This window comes from Myodes glareolus, chromosome 14 (assembly GCF_982192425.1).
Source record: "Myodes glareolus chromosome 14, mMyoGla1.1, whole genome shotgun sequence".
In the NCBI taxonomy this organism is placed as follows: Eukaryota; Metazoa; Chordata; class Mammalia; order Rodentia; family Cricetidae; genus Myodes; species Myodes glareolus.
The window spans coordinates 68,557,315-68,581,218 of NC_142039.1; the positions used below are offsets into that span (position 1 = coordinate 68,557,315).

The 23,904-nt window shown below is 50.5% G+C and overlaps 1 protein-coding gene across 1 annotated transcript in view; it reads right to left on the reverse strand.

Moving 5' to 3' along the window:
- Positions 1–5,079: 5,079 nt before the first annotated feature.
- The window catches only part of Ror2 (ROR family WNT receptor 2), a 175,030-nt gene continuing 156,205 nt past the window's right edge, over positions 5,080–23,904 (reverse strand). The window contains exons 5-9 of the mRNA XM_087896599.1: positions 20,212–20,339; positions 15,043–15,357; positions 13,205–13,450; positions 9,452–9,654; positions 5,080–7,984 (exon numbers count right to left, since the gene is read on the reverse strand). Coding sequence (XP_087752725.1) covers positions 6,539–7,984; positions 9,452–9,654; positions 13,205–13,450; positions 15,043–15,357; positions 20,212–20,339 — 2,338 coding nt within the window. The 3' untranslated portion in view covers positions 5,080–6,538. The remainder of the gene's footprint in view (positions 7,985–9,451; positions 9,655–13,204; positions 13,451–15,042; positions 15,358–20,211; positions 20,340–23,904) is intronic.

Here is a 23,904-nt window from a genome sequence, read left to right on the forward strand (position 1 = left end):
AAGGGATAGTAGGAGATATTCCAGGCAAACCATGTTGGTCTCTTGACTCCTATAGCCTAATTTGAGTTAGGTTACTTGTCTGAAGTGAAGGATGGATTTTTCTTAACAAAATCCTATTGCTCTGCATTCCTAGTAGATTAGGCTGGCTTTCTTCCAAAGAGGCAGTTCTGGTGTGGTTTATAGTAAAGACCCCATCATGCTAAGGAGAGAATAGTTTTTAAAACTCAGTAGAGTCAAGCATGGCAATCCACAATGCAATCCCAGCACTTGAGAAGCTGAGGCAGGAGGATCAAGAGTTATACAGCCTACTGGCATAGTAATAAGGCACATAAAGTAGCTCTCAAGACACATACCAACCAAGCCTAGGAAGGAAAACCTACATTAAACACTGAAGTTTGTTCATGGCCCATAGAGGTAAAGTGACAAGAATGGAGGGGCTGCTGCCAGCTGCTGACAGTGGTGGACATAACTGCAAGCGACGGGGAGAAGCTAAGACTATGCCATATGGAGAAGACACACATGGAGGGGGACATGCGTGGGCAGTCAGAGCCTGTGGGGAAGCAGATCGCTCTACCTGTTCTAGGTTCCCTCTATCAGTGTGGGTGTCATTTGCTTTCCAAATGCTGTTCTTCCATCTAGACCCACAGGGCATCATACAAGAAGGTGCCCTGTTGACCGTGACATACCTCAACCAAACAGTCACAGTAAATAGACAGGTGCGGGCCATCCTGGGGAAGGGATGAGTAAAAGGTTGATATACTCTTACATTTCTTTTCTTTGGTAACTTTGCCCATAAATTCTTTACTTGCCACTGGCCCGCACACTGACCAGTATCTTGCCCATGGCCAGGATCTCTGAGCCCCTTAGGGGTCTGGGGTTGAGTTGGGGGTGAGGCAGGCACAGGTTCTCCACAACAACACAGATTAGGACAGAAACAGAGGGAAGCCACCCAAGTGAGCAACTTATTGCTATCTTCTGAGGTTTCAAAGAAATGGTCATTTCTTTTCCTGGTCCTTTCTGGATTCTCCCAGATGTTGGTAGAGCCTTGCAATGCCCAAAGGCTGATTGGAAACTTGTTTAACATTTTTTTTGGGGGGGGTGGGATTAAATTTCTCACCAAAACTCAATCCATGGGAAGAGTGACGGAGCAAAGGCAGCCTGCTTATTTGGCCTGACTTCCTATACTATGACATATACTCAGGCCGAGAGTACAAGGCATCCCCAGGTCCATTCACGCCCTCATACTTCTGGTCGGGGCACATCTGCCTGCAGGCTGAGCCCCATCCCAAGTCGGGAGGATTAAGTACTCTCCATACTCACACAGCATTGAATTGCCTGGCCCATAGACAGTTCCCACTTTTCACAAGTGAGGGCAATTCCAGGACTGTCCCCACAGCCTCAGACGTCTGCAGGAGGCAGGCACAGGCTCTTCATAGCAATACTGTTTATGACAACCACAGAGGGAAGCCATCCAAGTGGGCAGTGGGTCGAGCTAACCAAGAGTCACTTCAACCCCAGACCCTTGGCCGTGGCTCAGAGCTCTTGGCCGTGGGTGAGACTCACTCACTGTTCAGTGGGGGGGGGGGGGGGGGGGAGAAACGCAGAAAAGAATTTGTGGGAAACATTTCCATAGGAAAGAAATAAATAAGAATATATTAACTATTTACTTACTTGTGCCTAAAGAAACTCTGGGAAGACCCTCCCCGCCATGTAACAGCGGTAGGAGTTTCATGAAAAACTGTGGAGATCTGAGAAACTCAGTGCCTTGTCACATCTCTGGACACTAGAAACACATCTGTGACTCAATGACCAAGGGACAATGCAGTGGCATTCAGACTCTACTGGCCGGAATGTAGATGTCTGGCGTCAACATTTGGTTTGGGTCGTTTATAGGCAGCGTCAGATAATGCTCAGTGCAGACTTTTCTCCCGAGAAAAGCATTGCTCTCTCTCTCCCAGTGTCCCGTACAGAGGACTTGTCCTCTAACTCCAGACACTCAAGTCTCGGGCGCTGTAGGGGACGAGGAGGGGAGGGAGTGGTTGGGGTGGAGGTGGCCCTTAGCAAGCACACAGAGTCAGGCTGGAAGTACAGGCACACCAATGGAGGTCACCGGCCTTGACGGCACCCCGACCTCCCACACACCCCCATTTAAAAACTCGCCTGAACATTTTGCTTGTTGAGATGGTGGCCTCTTTACTTTGCCCAGGCTAGTCCCAAATGCCAGGGCTTCAGATCACCCTTTTTTCTTAATCTCTTTGCCACTGTATCTGGCTTCAGAAAGACTTTAAATATGCGAGTTCTTATCCACACCCACAAGGGACTGATACTTTTCATAAGGTCTGTTTGAGGCACAGGTAAACCTACAAACTGTCCCCAAATGGCTACCAACACTGCAGGGTTTGGTGAGCTATTTCCAAAGTGAGGCAGAAGCAGTGTCTCATAGAGAACAAGATGGCTGCAGGTAGGTAACATTGTTGTGTAATGTAGTCACACGCCTTAATTCAGTACAGAAAAATGTATGCAGGGCTTGGGCAGACTGCTTCAATAATGGCGGTTCATTCAGAAAGGTAAGGTGTGTAAGAAGTGCACACGGTTCTGTAAGGCTCACCTGGAATTCAGTTCTGTGCAGGTGTTGTTCTGTAGCTGCAAGGGCATCACTCTCGTGGGTACAAACACAGGCAGAACAGAGAACAGTTACCCACTGGAGGCATCTCCTGAACCGAGTAAACTATCGCTATAATCCCTGGTTCTAGAACATTCCAACTAAACCCACTCTTGCTCAGCCACAGGAACTTTCAAAGGTTGGCTGCCTTCCTCAAGTTTCACCCTGAGTTTATGATTAGAACGAGGGGGAAATGAACATTTTTATATTTAACCTTCGTGAAATCCCCAAACACACCTCCCTCACTGTGACAGAAATACCTCCCAACGTTTCCACAGAACTTCTGCTTCCATGTCCCCAAGACGCCGGCAGTGGAGACCGTTAGTACCTGGTGGTCAGTCATGGTTGGCTGAAGTGGCTTCCCTGCTTACTGAGAAGCGCAAAAAGCCATTTCCCATTTTCACCCTCGGGTGTCCACAGAACAGTTAAACCACCAGGTGTACAAGTTAGAGACAAAGCTAAGTTCCTCTTTCAGGAGATTCACTATCCTCTGAGAGGCAGCTTCAGACCCTTCAATACCCATTCCAGACAGCCTGACCACACTGGCCGAGAGGGGCCCTGGAGTTGGCTCCTCCTCCGTAGCGCAGTCCATTCCTTCCTTCCCCCAGGGAAGCATCCACGCTGACATCGGAGCACACATTACAGCTCACTGTGTCTGATGGACTTGAGCAGGGTTGTACCGGGGCAGCAGAGTGAGGGGGAAAACAGGACTTGTGTGTGGGGTGGAGTGGGGTGGGGTGGGGGGTTGGGTAAGGACTTGACTATCCCAGTAAGGGCACCCTTGCCTCTTCTGCCTCCCCATGCCCGTCCCCCATGGACAAGCCACCAGAGAACTCTCCAGACTCCTCCAAAGCACAGCATAAGACCCTTGTTCCAGAGGGGGCCACTCTATACTTGGACGAATGGATACGCTTGAATTGGAGTACCAAGAGACTGGACGGGAAGGGCTTGTGGCCCCCAGTCTCCCACCATAAGACCACACCCCTGCCTACACACCTGTCCAAACATCCACACACAATAAAAACCCTTTGGTCTTTCATTTCTGAGGGCTCCTGTATCACACCTCACTTCTCTCAAGTAACTCTGAGGCTCCTTGGGAAGTTTTGGCTGTCATCGTGACGCCTTCAGCTGTGGCCTCCACACCAGTTATCCCCTGCTTGGTCACGGGACTTGAAAGTTTGGAAAGTAGAAGAGGTTGGGCAAGGTGAGTTCTATGACCTAGGACAAGGGGCACCTCCCTCACAGGCAGGGGACTTGTCGCTAAAAGAAGGCTTCTGTCTAAGATAGTTCTTTTCCCCAAATGCGGTTAGACAATCCCAAAGACTCTGTAGGGTTCACAGTGAGAGTTAACTCAAGCTATACAGCGAAGAGAACTGGGGAGGAATGGGTCCTAAAAATGCATCGTAAGAGGCCAATGGTGCTCTGCCTCAATGGGTCTCAGGGTGCAACCCCTAGAGCGGAATCTTCAGTACCTCTAACCCTTGTTGAACTGCATTCTGGGACAGCAGCACCTAGTCAGATTGCCACAGAAACTCTCTGAAGGGAATGGGATGCGGGTAAGGGAATTGGAGTAAAGGCACAGCTCATTCCTATCAGGGACACACTCGGGGGAACAAGGCATACTTCAGGCTCTGTTGGGACTGAGTCCTGGCCTTCAGCTGCTCTGCCCTACTAGAGCCTTCTAATGGAAGTTACTAAAAGCTGTGCTTTGCCTAGAGGATCAGAGGATGGAATTTTCACCTGTTGGCCATTGACTGCAGGGTATTTAAGCCTCCATGGAGGGCTTTTGGTACCAGTGATAGAAGGTCTATGTGTTGGTCTGTCTCTGCATGAGTATTCTCAACCTCCAGTCCCTTTCCTGAAGCTTGCGAACTGGGGTCTAGTGCATAGAGCGCAGACCGGGGCCACAGTGTGCGGCAAGGTTCCATCAAAGCAAAGGGCCCTGGCCTTGGGCACAGGGGCTGTTTGGTGTCTGTCCCCAGGCTTCAGGCCAGGCTGTCACGATGTCTCAGTGACCTAACACCAAGTGCTCCATGACCTTGGCCCAGGTAGTCAAACTGGGAATGGATCAGGAGTGCAGGCAGCCTTGAGCAGTGAAGAAGCCTTACTCCTCTTATTCTTCCCGTGCCTCACCCGGCTCTAGAGCCCTGGAAAGTCATGTTCCAGGTTCTAGAACTTTCCGAAGTATCATACTGGAAACCCAAGGCCATCTTCACATTACCTGCAATGAATCTGCACTTGAGGCTCAAGAGAAAAGCAGCGGGAAAAAGCCAATCTGAGTATAGAATAGCGATTCTTCGAGGTCTGGGTTAGGGTGGCCAAGAGGAGGATGGATTTGCGCAGTGCATATTCAATGCATGGGTTGCCACAGCACAATGAACCCTGCAAACATGCACAACTGATATGCCAATCCAAGGTAGAGTCAGTAGATATAATGTCAGGGACCTGGCCCAGCATGCGTGAAATGCACAAAGGAGGGGGGAAGCTCTCAGCAGGCTGAGGTACTTGCCACCAAGTCTGATGACATGAGTTCAATCCCGAGGGCCTGAATTGTAGGATGTATACACACACGTGTACAGACACACACAGAGTAATACAAATTGAAGGAGGAAAAATGCAATGAGAACTCGTCTCTGTCATTTTTCCATACTCTTGCTTCAGTCTCATGGAGTCGCTGGTCCTCGCAAAACTGCAAATCCATGGAAAGGCTCAGCCTAAACCCTATCCAAGTGCTCCCTCATCCAGCAGGTGCCCGCTTCAACCCAATGTCCTTCCAACCTGCAGAAGTGCCAAACAGACATTCATTTATTGGGTACAGCAGGCATGAGGCCTACAAAAGGAACTGACACCATGTGCCAGGCAGGTGGCCCATGGCCCATGGGAACAGGAACTCTGAAGTGAAAGGACCTGACTCACGGGTAGCAGGATGAAGCCAGTCACGACCCTAACGCGATGACATCCCAGAGATAATACGCACAGTTAAATTACTAAGTCATTATTTAGGATCAAAACACTTCCGTGAAAACTGCACACAGAAAACCATATAAATTACATTTAAGGTCTGCACATGGTTCTTTAAAAAAAAATAATAGCAATACTGTTTTCTGTACAAAGTTGCTTCCCTTTGAACATTCTAAACCCAGGAAACATTTTCCCTTAAATTCCAGAAAAGTAGGCAAAATACATACGCAGTATAATTAAAACCCTTCACAAAAATACAAAATCATGTCGGTTTCTGTAAAGGCACATTTTTCTTGAATACAAGGGACACCCAACTGTTTTCAGAAGCTCCTTTATCCCTGGACCCCAGCAGGTGGCAGCATCCTGCTTCTGCTGGCTTTTGGCTATTAAAAATAGCATGAATGGCAGTGGGCAGGGCAGGGAAGAGGAAAATGCTCCCTCCACCCTCAGCCAGCAGGAGGCTTTCTGGGTATCTTAGGCCCAAGGTGCCTCTCTGTTGCCCTCTGCAGCCCTGTTTCCCCAGGTTTCTGGATCCTCAGCCCTGAGAACAGGGTGTGAAGGCGTAGCCCATCTTTCTTCGCACAATATCCTTACCGCACCACCTATCTCCCATCAGGATAAGACAGACGGTGGGGGTCTCCCTGTCCTGTTTCTGAGGAGGCCCCACTGCCCATGTTAGACTGCTGTCTGAAATGCCCTCCAGCCATGCCGAGGCCACAGTGGCAATTTTAAGGGCACAGAGTGCAGGAGTGAGTGTAGGATTTCTCACAGTCTCAGGTGGGCTGGCTCAAACCAGCCTGCCAGTCCTGGGCTCTGGTGATGGGCCGCTGTTTGTGACTGCTCAGAGCCATTCTGAGGTTCACATGTGGCCAAATCAGGGACTTTTATCCTGGTGCTCCAGGCCCTGAATCCTCCTCAGGCTTCAAGCTGGACATGGGCCTCATTCACCTGGAGAGTGTCGTTGTCTCCCAAGAGCTCAGTCTCTGGGACGGAGCCCTCCTCCTCCTCTGCGGCTTCCTGCACAGGACCCTGGGCCACATCCTCAGGGATGTTTTGAGCATCCTCAGTGCCCTCTGCGAGCAGGGCTGCCCTGTCCGCCACAGATGTGTTGGATGGCGCTGTGGTGACGTAGCCTGTGCTGGTGGAGCCACTGCCACTGTGATGTGAGCTCGGCTTGGGGACCATCTGGGGGGGCACCTGTTGTGGGGCCATCTGCATGGGGATTTGGACTGGGTAGAAGTTGGGCAGGTAGGCCCCGTAGGCTGGTACTGGCTGGTAGCCATTGACTGGGATATACAACTGTGCTGGGGGCACCAAGGGTCTGATCTGACCCTTCATGGGAATGAACTGAGGCTGTGGGAAGGGCTGGGCCTTCTGCTTGGGTGCCATGTAGCGGGCATTACTCACATTGCTGACGGGGCTGGTGCTCAGGGAACTGGTCTGTGTGGTATTGCTGGCTCCCGAAGTCTGTGCTGAGCTATTGTAGTTGGATAGGTTGCCCCAGGCCCGGAGTCGGCTGTGGATGTCCTTAAATCGGGGCCTCCGGCTGGGGAACTCATTCCAGCATTCAATCATGAGGGCATAGACCCAGGCGGGGCAGTCGTCCGGGCAGGGCAGTACCTGCCGGCTGCGGATCATATCCACCACGTCCTGGTTGGAGTACCCGCAGTAGGGCTGCAGGCCATAGCTGAAGACCTCCCAGAGAACCACACCATAGGACCAGATATCAGAGTCAACGGAGAACTTGCCGTACATGATGGCCTCCGGTGACATCCAGCGGATGGGCAGCAGCGAATTGCCCATGAGTTTGTAGTAATCTGCAGAGTACACCTCACGAAAGAGGCCCAAGTCTGAGATCCTCACGTTCAGCTTGTCATACACCAGCACGTTGCGGGTGGCCAGGTCTTTGTGGACGACATGGTGGCTGGACAGAAACTCCATCCCCGCCGCAATCTGTGCCACCACGTGCACGAAGTCGGGGGGCTCCAGGGCCGACTTCACTGTGCGGTCATCATCGGTGCTGCCCACATCGGAGTGTGGTGAGCGCATGACCAGGAACTCATGGAGGTCACCGTGGGAGCAGTAACTGAAGATCATGCTCAAGGGTTGGTCCTTGGTCACCACACCCAGCAGGCAGACGATGTTGGGGTGCTGCAGCCGTGCCCGCAGCATGGCCTCCTGCCGGAACTCCTCCCGCAGGGGCCCCTCTGCCTTGTCTTTCAGTGTCTTGATGGCCACTGCTTGGGTTGGCTCTCCTGGGGCGGGCCCAAACAGGTGGCCTTTGTAGACCTTCCCAAACCGGTCCTCGCCAAGCTCCTCCATGAACCTCACTGTGGACAAACTGATCTCCTTGAGTTTGGCCTGCCGAGAAGAAAAGTCAGACATAATTGTCAATACCAAAGCAGAGTGGCTGGGGTCACCATTGCTGAAATGGCCTTGCTGGTCCTGTCTGTCCCACAGCCCTTTTAGCCCCCTAATTACAGCTTCGATGCTATGAGGGCACGTCCACCTGAAACCCTCCAGGGTCTTAACCCAGCTACAAGTTAGGTCTCTCCAGTGTGAGCATGCCTCTGTGCCCCCACCAACACCTTGTGCACATATAAGCACACATCAGTTCACACTCAAAGCTGAGCCTGGAGCCCACTTTTCCAGAGTCACCCAGGGATCCTACACAGGTGTTTGTCACACCTCTCCCAGCATGTCCACGTCACAGCAAGATGCTGTTTCTCCCGTAGGCCCATGGAGCCCTGCCATTAGCTTTGTGCCTACTGGAATTTGTTCAGTTCAGGGCCTAGCACTAAGCCCGCCTCCATGTCAGTCTCAGGCTTTTCTATGCACTAGATGATATTCTTTGGCTAGAAGTGAAACACCCAGGGACATGGCCCCTGCCTCTCTCTCCGCCCTGCCTACTCCTGGGTGAACTACCTGCAGACTTGAGGGCTTGTACAGCCATACTCAAGTTAAGGGCCTGTGTCCTCCTCAAATGCCAATCCCCAAACCACAGCAAGAGTTCAGGAATTCTTGACTGAAGGGCTCAATGAGCCAGCTCTGTCCCTGGCACCTCAGGAACCCCAATAAAGTCATCTGAGTGAGAACACTGACCTCAAAGTCAGTCATGAGCTAAGTACGCACACATGAGGCCGGGTAAGGCCATCACCTGCCATATTTCAGCGTCTCCACTCCCTTCCCTGGCATCTACAACACTCAGAGTGGGGCCAGTCATTCGGGGATGCCATCCCTCCTGATGAAAGGGCTGGCAATCTTCCCTGAAAAACAAAGCAACAGAAAAAGATCCCCACTCTCAAAAATGCTGTGGTAACCCTCAAATGGTGGAGCAGTCTGAACTCTCCTTTTCAGCGTCACCCTGAGGGCAAAACTGGGGTAGCTCTCTGGGCCAGGGAGGTCCTGGGGCAGGTGGAGGGGCAGGGCCACAGTCTGAGGTGCTGAATCCTATGGACACGCACGTTCCCATCTAGTTCAGAGAGGCAGTTGCCGAAACTATAATCACTTTCAACTCTAAGCTACCCACCCCCTGGTAAAGATTCAGGTATGGTCAGCTGTTCCTGGGTTCTGCTCTTTCATTTTTACCTAGGGCTCCTCAACTCGGAGGAAATTCAGAACCCAGCATTATAGGTACCCCCATCCCTGAGCTCAGACCAGGCCACACAGAAGGGCCTATGTATGCCCATGCTGACACCCCATGCTTGTTCTGGGTCCTGTGGGAGCTGCCTCCTTGGATCCTCCAGGAGGACATGTTCGTGCTGGCTGACACTTCATCCTGAGCCAGGCAGGGAAAGAGTTGCTTCAGTAGGATACTGGCCAGAGGACCTGTTTGTGCTGGCTGATGAGAGGCATCTCCATGTCCTGGCTGGGCGAGGCCATCAGCTGCCGGCGCTGTGGAGTGGAGGCCGAAGCCTTCTGTTTGTTGCGGCACATGCACACGAGGAAGAAGAGGCAAGCGATGACCAGGGGGATGGCAATGCTGGGCACCAGGATGTACAGGATCCCCATCTTGCTGCCATCTCGGGGACCTGGGGATCACAGTGGGGAGGCCATCAGTTTTCAAAAGACACCACCTTTTCAGCTATAAGCTCCCCAATCCCATCCCTCCCACCACTAAGTAACGTATTCAAGTATGATTAGCTATTTCAATATTCTGCTCTCCTCCTCCTCCTTTTGGTTTTTAGAGACATGATTTCTCTGTAGCTTTGGAGCCTATGCTAGAACTAGCTCTTGCTTGTAGATCAGGCTGCCCTCGAACTCACAGAGCTCTGCCTACCTCTACCTCCCGAGTGCTGGGGCTAAAGGCATGCACCACCCACCACCCGGCTCTCTCTTTGATTTTTACCCAGGGCTCCACAGTTCATTGTCCTTGATAACCTTTCCCCTACTTAACATCTTGCTATATTTGAACAGTTCTGTATACTGATGACACCTATAACCTAACAATTACAGATGTGGTTGCCGTAAAGAAGAGTACAAGGAAGAAGAGCGAAGAGGTGTCCTGAGACCATGTCCTCGTTACAAGATGCAACAGGGAAAAAGAATTCTAGACGGACAATCCGGGCCAATAAACAAGGACCTTCTGATTTCCCCTTCACTTTGCCCCAAGGAAGAGTTTCATCTTCTATATAAAGGCCTTGTGGGAAGGTTCAGAGGGGCACACAGGGAGATAGACCAAAGGACAATAGCAAGAAGGGTTGGGTAGGGACTAACGAGTACTGGGCAAGGCATGGCAGAGGGTTGACTGTCCCTGATGGCTTCCCACTCCCATGTATCACTCTAACGAAAGTCACTGAATTTCAAGAGTAGCTGGTGTGATTTGAGAAATTAAGGCAGAGCTCGCCCTCTACCACACACACACACACACACACACACACACACACACACACACACGAGCATGAGGCTGGCTTTCCAGAGAGCCTAGGGAACCATGTGGTTTTTCCATCCCCTTGAGCCCTGTAAATAATGACATCAGACTTGTGAGCTCCCATGTGGCAGCAAACAAACCCTTTCTAGGGATTGTGGTATCTGAAAGCGAACACCCAGTCTATGCTGCATGCTTTGGTGTCACCTTGGGGAGGAGCAAAAATCAAGTTTGGAGTTGTACCCCAAACTCATTCTTGTCACCTGACCTTCTGAAACAACTAACATACAATAAGACAAAAATCACACACAATGCCCCTCCCTGTGTACTTATGCAGCAACTTTCCCAGAAAGGATCCCAGAATGTTCCAGAAGTTCGGAGTCGGGGGAGGGGAGAGAAATCAGACTCCAATTCTGTTTTTATTTTTAGCATGGGTGTGATGATTTGTATTGCCAGGCAGATACCTAGGCTGCAAGCCTCTAGACACTTCTGTGAGACTATCCAGATTAAGGGGCTCTCTTGATTAAGAGAGTTGGTGTGGGAAGACCATTGCCTGGGCTGGGAATCCTGGACTGAATATGATGGAGAGGGCGAGCTGAGCCCTGGCACATCCTCACTGATCCCTCCCTGCTTCTGCTGAACATGATGTGCCTGGTCGCTTCAAGGTCCTGGCGCCCGACTTCCCTGCAATGATGGACTGATGTGAGATTAGAAGCCGGAAAAATCCACTCTACCCTAAATTGTTTTTGCTAAGAGTCTTTTATCACAGTGCATGCACAGCACCACGAAACAAAACTAAAGGCAGTGAGGGAGTTTCCACCCCCTCACCCCCAAGAGAAGAAACACGCATCCTGTTCACATAGCAATGGGTTCATTTACACCGTTTAAAAATTACCAACACAACACACGCTCACTGGGTGGGGGATGGGGGTGGGGGTAGAGAAGACAGTAATAGAAAAATGGGAAGGTAGCCGGGTGGTAGTGGGGCACACCTTTAATCCCAGCATTCAGAGGCAGAGTCAGGTGGATCTCTGAGTTCGAAGCCAACCTGGTCTACAGAGCGAGTTCCAGGAGAGGCTCCAAAGCGACAGAGAAACCCTGTCTCGAAAGAAAAAAGAAAGAAAAGAAAGGAAAAGAAAAGAAAATGGGAGGTCATTATTCACAGAGATGCTTGGCACCAAAGGTTGCCTTGCTGCTGATGAGTTGGTGCTCAAACTTCTGTATGTGTAGCTTCAGCTGAAGCACACAAAGTAACTTATACTTAACTCTTCTCATATGGAAAGTGGGCTTTCCTAAGGTGAGCTGGGAAATGGCTGTAAATAGAACCATGTTGTCTGTATTCCCTGCTCACTTTGGAGCACAGTAAGCTATTCCGCTCTCTGTCGGGACAGACAGATAGAGGCTCCTTTACCCATGTCCCATTCCCTGTAAAGCCGTCCGGGCCACCCTGGAGCCTCCTATGACACACTACCAGTACCTGGCTCTCATTAGCAATTCTTCAAAGAGGCCCCTTGCATGTCTGTCCCATGAATGCAGACCAGGATTCCAGGTTCAATAACTTATATATTTTTCTTTAGTTTATTTTTAAACTACAAAATAATAGCTGCTTATCAAAATGTCTCCTACCTGAACACCCCCACAGAACTGAGGAAATCATTGTCAGAAGCCTGACCTCCATCTTTCTAAAACTCAGCCCAGGACAACGGCGAGAGTCAGATGGCTGAGACCCTGCATACTCAAGTCCTACTAGTCAGGATTTTCCCCAGCAGGCCTTGTGGACCCATTTCTCAGAAGAAAGGCTTTATAGAGCCAAAGCATTCCCTCGGAAGTAGATTTCACCTGGAGGAAATGTCGCGATTTTTCATTCTCAAGGAGAGTTCCTCCAAGTGAACACATGCTTATTAAGAGGTGTGCCCCAGTCCTCCCAGTCTGGTGACGGGTAAAGGCAGTGGCTCCGGGCTCCTCAGACGGGTGAGGCACTCAGACATAGTTGATTATTGATTTTTTAAAAATTTTTTTTGATGGTTACCTTTTATTATTAATGTGCATTGGTGTTTTGCCTGCATGTGTGTCTGTGTGAGGGTGTTGGATGCCCTGGAACTGGAGTTACAGATGCTTGTGAGCTGCCATGTGGGTGTTGGGAACTGAACCAGGGTCCTCTGGAAGAGCAGCCAGTGCTCTTAATCTCTGGGCCATCTCTCCAGCTCCAACAACTAATGTTTCAAACCAGGAATTGCATGGCCCTCTCTCATTCATGACATAACAGAGACACCTTGGGGGATGCTGAGACTTGAAATCTACTGTCTCCTTACTCTACCATATGTATGGGAGCCAAGAAAATGGGACAGGGGTGTGGGAATTACTTCTGTCAAGCTTAGAAAACCCGAGGCAGCCACGCTGAAGAGAGAACCCAGGTGTCAAATTAAATGTCCCAGGACCACACACATAGGGACCTGATGGGAGGAAGGTTCTAGAATGCACACAGCAATTACCACTGGATGGTGAGATAAGGGCTATCCAGCACAGTGTCAGTCTTTTCATATCCTAAAGCATCCTATGATGGTCTGGTACTTTAATTTTCTTTAAGAACAAATAATAGAGATGGTAAGAAGGGACAGGAGGGTCCCCGCTGTCCCCTGGCAATACCCCAAATTCTTATTACAGACAAACTCAACAGTCAACATTTTTAAAAAATATATAGAGAGAATACATACTACACGGGGGTACGGCACACAGTTCCATGCGTACGTTTTTATTCTGCGTAAAGCACCACGGGCCTTCCATCTGGCCCCCGGGATTCCGGCAGTAGGCATGGCCTCCTCCCAGCTCTGGGAACTCCGTGCTGGACAGGTGATGACTGTGGGGGTGCTGCAGAGCCCAAGGCTGACACTGGTGCCCTGACTTGGTGGTACTGGCCATGCCCCTGTAATCAGCACCGGAGCCGTTGTAGCACTGGTGATCTGAGAGAAGCAGAGAGTTAGGGGGGGTCTGAGCACCCAGGGACGCTGACAAGCCTGCATGCAGAGCCCTGCTGCCCTGCGGGGGTGTCCAGAAAGGAACGACAAAGCTACTCTGCCTCCTTGCAGGATATCCAGAAGATTAGGATATCTTCTTAGGTATCCTAAGGGTTTGATGCATGACCCGGAGAAGGAGCACCAGAGGCAGTGAACCAAGTCCTAAGCCCATCAGTGATGCAGAAGGTAAAACAGGGACACATGCAGGAAGGACCAGCTACTGCAGCTGCTCCAGCCCTGAGACCCGCCAGGCACCCACACCCAGCTGCCCAGGGCAGAATGCTGATGCCAACAACAGCCCATGCGCACTTGTTCTAGAAGCAAAATGGAACTGTATAAACAAATGGACCAAGTCCCAGGCCTGGTCCTGCACCCCCAGTGGCCACCTCTGCTGTCCACTGAGAGTCTGGCTTAGCCACGCTAGCTGAGAACACACTAGAACCCAGGATGTTCAAGTTAAGCTTTACATGTATTTACTACAAATGCTCTCCTAAGACAAGTCTAATTCTTAGCTCAGGCTCCATCCAACTTCGTGAGGTTAGTGACGTTATCACCATCATAGGAACAGAGAGTATGTGAGTTTCAGCCTCTTGCTTGGGTCACAGTGTAAACCCAATGTCAAGGTGTGGATGTAGGCCATGTGGGGTCAAGCACCTGACTGCCCTGGTAAGGAGTTGCCACTTCTGTAACACCCACATGAATTACAGATATTAAATATCCCTGGGGTCCACAGAAAAGGAAGTCTCAGGCCTGGGTCCCCCCCCACCTGTTTTGGTAGCACCCCTGAAGTCTTCAATGCTATATGGAAACGGCTTTCCTCACTGATGCTGGCAGAGCCATGTTAGACCTATGCTGACTGGCCTCTGTCCCTCCTGTCAGGGCTCGTGGAGCTGACTAAACCTCCAGAGCCCAGCAGTGGGAAGATGGGGAGACACAGGGTACGCTGTCATGGAGAAGAGATGGGAGCCCTGTGTGGGCCCAAAGAAAGGCCTCTACCAGGTCAGATCTCAGAAGAATGGGACAATCCCCTTCTTTGAGGTCAGATGGTCCAAGAACAGACACCTAGGAAAGCTGGGCAGCCCCCATTCCCTTCTCTAGGGCTACATGGGCTTTCTGAGCTCTTAAAAGTTGTCCAATGCAAGAAATCCTTGGGGCTAAGGAGACTAGGGGGTGTAGGAGCCTGGAGACCATTAAACAAGCTAGGAGGCTGGCCCTGCCACCCCAACGCTCTCAACATCGCTTGGAGTAGGAACCAAGAGCACACTTGCTTTGGAAATTCCAGGTTCAAGGAGAAGGATCCAGACAAGAGAAGGGTACAGCAGGAATGAGAGCCTGGGGCAGATTAATTCCGAATCGCTAGTTCCCGACCACTAGAGGGCGGTCCTGGGACTGTCTGCACTGTGGGCTCTGGATGTGGCCCTGACTCTGCTTAGTAGGGCACAGGGGCCTTGAGACGCATAGAGGTGGTTTTTTGTTGATGTTGTTTTGTTTGGTTTTTTTGTCCTGTACCCTCAGCCTTGCACCCTCAGGGCACTCACAGCGACCCAGCCTCTCGGCAGGAATCCCGATGCGCATGCAGTTCGCAGCATCAGGGCTCTCGGGCATGGGCAGCGCCTCGCACTTGGGCAGCTGCAGCCGCATGAGGATGAGCGGGTTGGAGCGGGCAATGGTGTACTCCTGGCGGCACAGGTCGTTCTCCAGCACCTCGCACTCATCCCGGCACAGCTCCCGCGGCTTGGGCACCCGAGAGCGAGCGTCGCACAGAGGGAAGACGAAGTGGCAGAAGGATGGGATGGCGAACTGGGAGCACTGGTCTGACAGGTGTGTGGAGGTGCCAATCATGGTGAAGGCAGCTGCGGGGGGGAAAAGAGACTCCGGTGAGGGGTAGCTCAGCCCCGCCCCTGCCCAAGGCCTTTGATCAGCCGTACCACCTGGTCTCTGATCTGTCCCACCCCTAAACACCAACCCCGCAAGCCTCTGTCCTTGGTTCTTGATCTTCTCCACCCTCTCAACTGCACCCCCTATCCAAGATAGCCCCCACCCAGTCCCCTCCTCTGGGTTCCGGGACCCCCGCAACCCATCATGGAGCCCTAACCCCTAACCTGGGTGCCCACCTTAAAACACTGCTCCGCATCCCCAATATCCTATTCCAGGCACATACACCTTCTGACAAACTCTGATGTACACACCTGTGCCCTAACAGAATCATCACCCTGAACAACCCCTATACCTCGCTGCTGTGGGAACTCCGTCAACCAATAGCTTTTAAGATAGCGGCCCACTTTGGGTGTGGTCTCTGGATTCCGTCTCAGTTCCCAGGGCACGCAGAGAACTTGGATCGCTACCCTTTCTTTGAGTTTATCCCCAAATAAACAAACCTTTGTTATACTCCATTCCCGGCTATTGTGGGACTCTTTTGTATGCCAACACCTCTAAGCTTTGCCCAAACCACAACCTTAGCACTTCCAGTGACCTGCTCTACAACCCTGAACCCCACCCCCACCTCTTACTTCTTTGGTGCCTCTGAGCCCTGGACACCCAGACTTTCACCTCATTCCAGTCTTGGAGCCTTGGCCTCACCCCAACTAACACCCAGCTCTAGGATTTATCTCCTGAGCATCTAGTATGGGTGTGGGCTACAGCATGGGCTACACAGAGCCTAGAGTTGGAAGGTTCCAGAACACAGCACAGGAAGAGGCAGGGCTCTAAGCGAGAGGTCTTCTGGGTAAACCAGGCTCACCACAGAGGCCCAGGCAGAGAGCATCTGCAGTGTGGATTAGGTATGCAGGAGAAGCGGGGAACTGGAGCAGTCGGGTTCCTCCACTGGGGCGCTTATGCCTCTAGTCCACATTTCTGTGTACTATCAGATATGACCAGCAGGTGGTGCTGCTGCCACTCCTTTATTCCCAGGATACAGGCCCAGACCCCGGCTGCAGCTGCTGAGTCTGGCTCCAGCCAATTCTCATTTACTGTATATAAGTGACAGTTGGTCCCTCCATCCTTTGTGGACCTGTTTCTTTATTTGTCAGGTGATTAGTTGAAACCACACACATTAAACAAACTTCACACAGTACTGAAAAGACGGGTGGGATCCAGCTCTAGGCAGGGAGGGCGCTTCCACAGCCCCTGTCCTCACCTTTGCCTAGTCTGAATGCCACCCATTGGCCGAGCTCCACACAAGATACAGCCATGCAAATGTGGTTGGATAGCTTTAAGTCAACTGTCAACTCGACACAGGCTAAAGCTATCTCAGAGGAGGGAGCCTCGAATAAGAAACCGCCTCCATGAGATCAGGCTGTAGGCAAGCCTGTAGGACATTCTTTAAATTAGTGATTGATGGGGAGGGGCCCAGCCCATTGCAGGTGATGCCATCCCGGGGCTGGTAACCTTGATTCTATAAGAAAGCAGGCTGCACAGGCCTTGGGGAGCAAGAGAGTACGCAGCAGCCTCCAGGGCCTCTGCATCAGCTCCGCCTCCAGGCTCCTGCCCTGTGTGAGTTCCTGCCTCACAGCTTTGGATGATGAACGGTGGTGTGGAAGCCTGTCCTCCACGAGTGGCTTTTGGTGTTTCATCACAGCAACAGTAACCATGACTAAGACTTGTGGTCTACACAGTTGTGTCCTCGGAAGTCAGCCAATCTAGAGTGACATCACAGTTCTGTGTTCCGGGCTCGGGGAAGAGCCAGCGTTAGTTAAAGAGCTTGTTCAGCAGAAGCCAGGCCCTTCAGATCATCAGAACGGCAGACAGTCTGTCCCCCGATAAAAAGAAGTCACACATTTGGAAACTCCTTCTTCTACGCCACCCTCCTCCGCCCTCCAGAAAGGATTAGGCCCACAGTTCGGCCTAGCCTCAGTCTCTTGCTCTTCCTGCCTCAGCACCCCAAGAGCTGAAAGCACCGGCCTCCACCTCCAATGGCTCACATGACCCCTTTCAGAGCAGCAGTGAAGTCAGGCCGCGTGGCTATCCCAGTTTTCTGGTCCCTTCTCTGATCTTGTAAGCAACGAGGAAGAGACAACAGCATGCAGGGCAGTCATTTGCCTAGGCTCAGTGTTCGCCAATTAGGAGAATGTCAAATTCATCAGGAGTCTATGGGGATCATCTCGAAAACTGACTCAAGGATGTCAGGGCACATGGCTTGTCCCACAGGTCATTACTATAGCCTGGTCTTTAATGAAGTGGACCCGAGGAGGCAAATTCAAGCCTGCTGATCTACAAAGGTGAATGCTGCTCCCCCAAACCCATCAGCTCTGTGAAAGAGACTGGGGAAACTTTTGGCTTGGGGACACACCCAGATTCTAAAACATGTGCATACACTTAGTGAGACCTCTGGTGAGGAAACCAGACTCAATACAAAATTTACTTGCCTCACATCGGCCTCTTACACACCGTCTGAGGGGATTTTATATCCTATTTTTAATAGATTTCTGCCTGAAAGAGCCCATGCCTGCTGAACCAGCAAAGCTAGCGGGGAACAAGCTCAGTGGCGTCATGCTGGTTCTGGAGCTAATGATTCAAAGCCTACTGGAGTCTGCGTCTGCAAAGCAGATGGGCCCTGCCTATGTGGAGTCATAGCATGAAGCAATCTGTCACCGAACCCCAAGGCTTCACCATTGCTTGAGATGACATTCGAACATGTTTCTGGTAAGAGCACCAACACTTACTTCACAGAGCTTTCTCACCTACATAGCTTACACAGGGCAGGCAGGCTCTGCGGGGACCATGGACTCATCCTCTGTCTGATGAAGAGCTAAACTTATGAGGTCATGTCAACAATGGCATATTTCCACCTTAAGCTTCATGCCACCCCATGCTATTGCCATGGCAGGGCTCTGGCGCTCTCTTTCCCAGACCTCATTGCTGGTTCTAATAGGAAACCTGGCCAATAACTCCACAGAGAGCATTCAGCTAAAGAGAGGAGCTGGGTAGGTACCTGTGCCCCTCCCCCCTCACCCCCCCCACCTTGCTCCCTCAGAGTCTGGGGAGGAAGGCATCCTGCTTGGAGCATAGTGAAGAAAAGGGAGAAGGGCTGCAGGATTCCATCTGACTTATTTTCTTTCTAGAACTTCTTCTGACCAAGACCCCACCAACGAACCCAAGGGGGATGCAGAGATCACACAGTCAGTCAATCAGCAAGGTCCTCAAGACACTGAGAAGCACAGCTTTGCTTCCTGTCTGACCTATTCCAGCATACAGACCCAGAGCCAGGTCTCTGGAATCTGACTTTGTTCTCTGGAGCTGAGCACTGCAAATTCACTCACTGCCTCATCTCCTCTGCCCATCACTGTCTCCTTTCCCAAGTAGCTGTGGACCAGGCATGGCACAGCTGATGATGTAGGAATCTAGGAAAATCCAGAGTGACACTCAAGCAGATTAAAAGTGACCATGACGTCAGTGCCCCTGACACCCCTGGCCCGGCCGAGTTGTGAATGTGTGTGCGTTCCAAACAATCTGTATTTGCTTACTGTGGTTTATGTTGTAATCTGCTGACCTGGGTACCCTATCCCTTTAAGAGACAAGCTCCTCCTACTCCCAACCCTTCCCTTCAGCCAAGGCAAGAGGATCTCCCACCTCCTCTGAAGTTCCCCTCCTCCTCCTCGTCCTCTTCCTCCTCCTCGTCCTCTTCCTCTTCTTCTTCTTCCTCTCTCTCTCTCTCTCTCTCTCTCTCTCTCTCTCTCTCTCTCTCTCTTTCTCCTCTTATTCTGGAGAGGCAGCTTCTGCCTCTCTCTTCTCCTCCTCTCCCCTTCCCTTCTCCATCCATAACCCACTGTATAAACTCTATACCCCAGCTCTCTACGGACCACACCTAGCTGTCTCTCTCCCCTGTAGGCCACCGACAGGGGACCAACTGCAGCTCCTTGAGGGACCGGCCTTGGCTCCCACTGTGATGTGGCGAAGCTAGGGAGGCCTCAGCAGGCTGGTGCCATGTAGCTTGGGAATCTCAGTCTTGAAGCTGTGAGCCAAAGAAGTGGCAGAAAAATATGCTGGCCTGGCACCAGAGGATTAGCAAGTAACTCTTGCTGGCCATGAACTCCGCTGGGCTGTACCTGCCCTGGCTCCAGAGTTTTCACCCAGCCCCTAGTTCTTCCTTTGTGTTGCAAATACCTTTTTTTGCCCAGTGTGAATCTTGACTGAGAGGTTCCCATGGATACAAAGTCTATGCTAAACTTGGTTTAGAGGAACCCTGGAAAACCCAGTACCTCATAAATCAAGTATTTGCACCTGGCATTGTATCCTGAGAAGCTTCAGAGAGTTTGTTTTGAGATATGGAAATCTACTAGCTAAAGTGTAAGTACAGGAAAAAATGAAGATGCCCAGAGCAGGGAAGAAAAGGCACTGAGCCCCTGCAGAGGCAGAGGGGTTTGTTCCTCCTCAATGTGTCTGAGTCTTCATGTCACCAACCCGTGTGAACCCACACACCAGTGACGGTTACACGCGGCACAGAGAAACATATTGTTATGAAGTGTTCATTTCTGAGGGAAACAAGTGCTAACGTAAACACACGAGCTGGGGATATTTTAGGGCAAAACACGTTAGCAAGTGCAACCGTTTCTAAGAAAGACCTTCTATTTCCTACTGCAAAAGACGTTAGAGGGCCTTGCTGTCTGTGCCACTAACTGACAAAACACTAGAGTGGCAGCCAACTGTGCACACGCACGGGTGCCTGCATAGGTGTTGGCTGTGTCCTGAGGGAACTGTGTGCTCCGTACCTGTGATTCGGTTTTCAATCTCCCCCTGCATCTGGAGAGAGTCCACGTAAATCGTCCGGTTCCCGATGAAACGCGCACAGGCGATCCCCCGGTAGGGCTGGCAGAAGCCGTCTTCCTGATAGTCATCCCTGGGAAGACAAGCACACCCCTCTAAGTGACCGCAGAGGATGAACGGTCCCACAAGGCGTTTTTAACTCAGAATTTTACAAGGCATTAATTTTTGCTTTATTTGTCTGTTTCTTTCTCTGACAGGGCCTTTCTGTTTAGTCCAGGCTAATTCTGAACTCACTCCGTGGTCCAGGCTGGCTGTGAACTCTCAGGGATTGTCCTGCCTCAGCATCCCAAGGGCTGGGATTACATAGTAGGCCAGCATTTTTCCCCTTGGTCCAAATATTCCATCAGTATGAAAAACAGCACACAGTGGCCTTGCAGCTAAGTAGCTCTGAACTGTGTGTGCGCCTCGAGCTCTACAAAGCTCTGGAAAAGGCCAAGTCCAGAGCCAGGAACAATATCCTAGGCTTCTGGGTGCTGCGGGGTAAGAAGATGGAGTCTGAGGACTGGAGACTTCAATAAATGATGACATCATTCTGGGTACATCAACTTAAACTCATAGAAAGGGAAACTCAAAAATAAACCCTAAAGCACACTGCCCAATTCAGGTCATGACAGTCTGTTGACATGGGGCGTCATCAATGGTTCTGTAGTAAGAGACCAAGAGGGACCTCTCACCTTTAGTCAGGTCTGCTACAAACCCTAGCATGGCTGTTTAAAACCTTAGTCACTTTTTAGGAACCTGGATTCTTAAGGAAATAGAAAGCATGGGAAGACTTTATTTTTAAATTTCTTTTTGAGACAGGATCTCATTGCATAGCTCTGGCTGGCCTGGAATTCACTATACACATCAGGCTGGCCTCACAGGGGTCGATCTGCCTCTACCTCCAGACTGCTGGGATCAAAGGCGTGTGCTACCACCTCTGGCCCATGGCAAGACTTCTTAAGGATGGAGAGATGTGTGCGCTAGGTGTTCGTCTACAGGTCCCTAGCACGAGGACATTACGCATCCAACACATCTCTCTCTAGAGCTACATCAGAAACTTCGCGGCACTCCCTGCACAGTGCTCTTTGGAAACAAGGATTTTATGAATGACAACAGTCCATGAGGTGTATTCCAGAACTGAATGCCAGGGGTAGACTTTGAGAACAAAGGCAGCCCACATGGGCGCCCTCTGCCTTATCCATGGCAACAGAGGGCATTTCAGAGGTCTGGCCCTGAGAGACTAGCAAGGTGGTGTATACAGATGACACTCCAAGGTGTGGCCTGGTACCCATTGCGTGGCTAACACGGATGATGCTGATGCACACGAAGGGCTGAGAAGGGCTCAAGACGGTAGTCTGTCTTCCTTTCTCCATAGCCTGGCGCGTCTAGAACTTGTATCTGGCAACAGCAAAGATTAAGACCAGTGTCCCTCCTCCACGCTCTACTTGAGACTGAGTTGAGCTTTTGAGGACTGCTGGTCTAGGACCCTTTGCTGAGAATGCCCCTTACAATAAATCAGCCTGACATCTGAAGTCATCTGTAGTCACCGGCTTGTCAGTGGCAATTTAAATCGTTTTTAAGCATTTTTTCTTCTGTAATTAGGATAAAGTCTGAACTAGACTTAAGAACATTCGTTCTCCTGAAAAAGCAGCGGGAGAACTGGGGTACAAGTCAATGCTCGGCTTAGACACGTTGGTGCACCTGCCTATGAGCCAGGCGCAGGGAGACAGACACTCATTATTTGACTGAGGCCCCAGGTCTGTATACCACCAGGTAAGCTGGACTTGGGAATGGGGATTCTGGGGTCGCAAGCATGCAGCTGGAGAAGAGAGGGGCAGTCTTGGATATGCTTAGTATCCAAGTAAGTCGGGAAATACTAGGGCTTAGGACGTGGCTCTGAAGATGACTTTAAAAGTACCGAGCACAAGCTTACTTTTGAACCATTCAAAAGCATAAGGCACTCTCTTGAAACAGTGTGACTCACACACCCATGCACATCAAGGTTGGCTGAGGACAACAGAATGAGGATGGGGCTCTAATGATGAGGCCCCAGGGAGCCTCACTGCTGCCCACCCCTAATCGTTCGTGGTCTGGGGGTATATGGGCTGATTATAGTAAACACAAGCCACCGCTAAGTTAACAGCGGAAACAAAACCAAGCCCACGTATGAAATGTCAGGCATGCATGATCCCCTGGGCATCGTCCCAACTGTACTTGCGTGAGCTTACAGGAAAGGGAGGCGCCACCCTTTCTTAAGCCTTTGTTCCTGACACACACCTTCCTCACCACCGACTGAAGGCACACAGAAGGGTGGCAAATCCCTTAACCACCCAGGACACCCACCTGCCTTGCACTGCACAGCCGCAGAAGCCGCAGGCTGCCAGCACCAATGTGTGCTCTGAGGACAGAAGGCAGGGAGGGATCATGGGACAGCTGATCATAGCATGAAAAGATTTCAATTAGGTATGACGATAAACCTAGACCAAGCAACCTATTTACAATATGGCGAGTAGGTGAGTATAGTTAAGAACAAGGTATAACTAAGAATTGCTAATAAACAGATTTTACCTGTTCCTTCCTCTCTCTCTCTCTCTCTCTCTCTCTCTCTCTCTCTCTCTCTCTCTCTCTCTCTCTTACACACACACACACACACGTAATTATGTGAGATAATGCATATACTAATTGGCCCGATTAGGTCATTCTACAACATGTAAATATATCAAGGCATCATTCTGTAGTCTGTAAACATATATAAGGTTTTGGTCTGACCCCAGTGTGTTTCGTATGCTAAAACTTCTACTGTCGAGCTACACTCTTAGACAATACACACAAATTTTAGTGTTTATTTTATTTATTCATTATTTTGTGTGGTGTATCTGGAATCGAACCTAAGGCCTAAGAATGCTAGGCAAGAGCTCTGGCTGTTTTTTTTTGTTTTGTTTTGTTTTGTTTTTTGTTAAAGTACAAAGTCTCACAAAGTTGCCCAGGCTGGCCCTAAGCTCCTTCCTGAAACCAAGGCTAGCCTTGAACTCTCCTCCTGCCTCAGCTTCCCACATGGCAGGTATTACAAACCTGCTGTACAAGAGGCCTGGCTGTACAAGTTTTCATTTGGCAATTTAAGAAAGAATTAATTACATTCAAGGTCAGATTGACCCAGCACTAAGTCAAGAGAATACCTAGCTCACCCTAATATCCTAAATCTGTGATGTCATCCCACAACAGGAAATCTGTTCTGGAGCAGAATGTTACCATTGTGAAAGCTACAGTCACCTTTGTATCTGAAACTGTGACTACAGAGACACAGGCCTCTATTGCTAGCTGTAAACACTATACACGGTAACACTGTAGGTATCCACACCAAAGTGTTTCAAGACAGGTGTGAGGCTGTCTGCAACACACTGTGAAGTAAGGAAGAAATCGGATGGATGGATGGATGGATGGTGGTAGAAAGATACAATAAAGCCAGCAGATTTGTGAAGGCTTGGTTGTGGCTGGTCGTGCCTGGGTGCTTGCTCTAAAACTCCCCCCAACACTTCGTGTTTGAAATATTTCATCATAAAACATTGGGGATACTTTAGAGCATGGCAGGAGCGGTTCCGAGAGGAAAACTCACTTCTCATCCATTTCTCTGTGAATTCACTATTAGTGCGATCTAA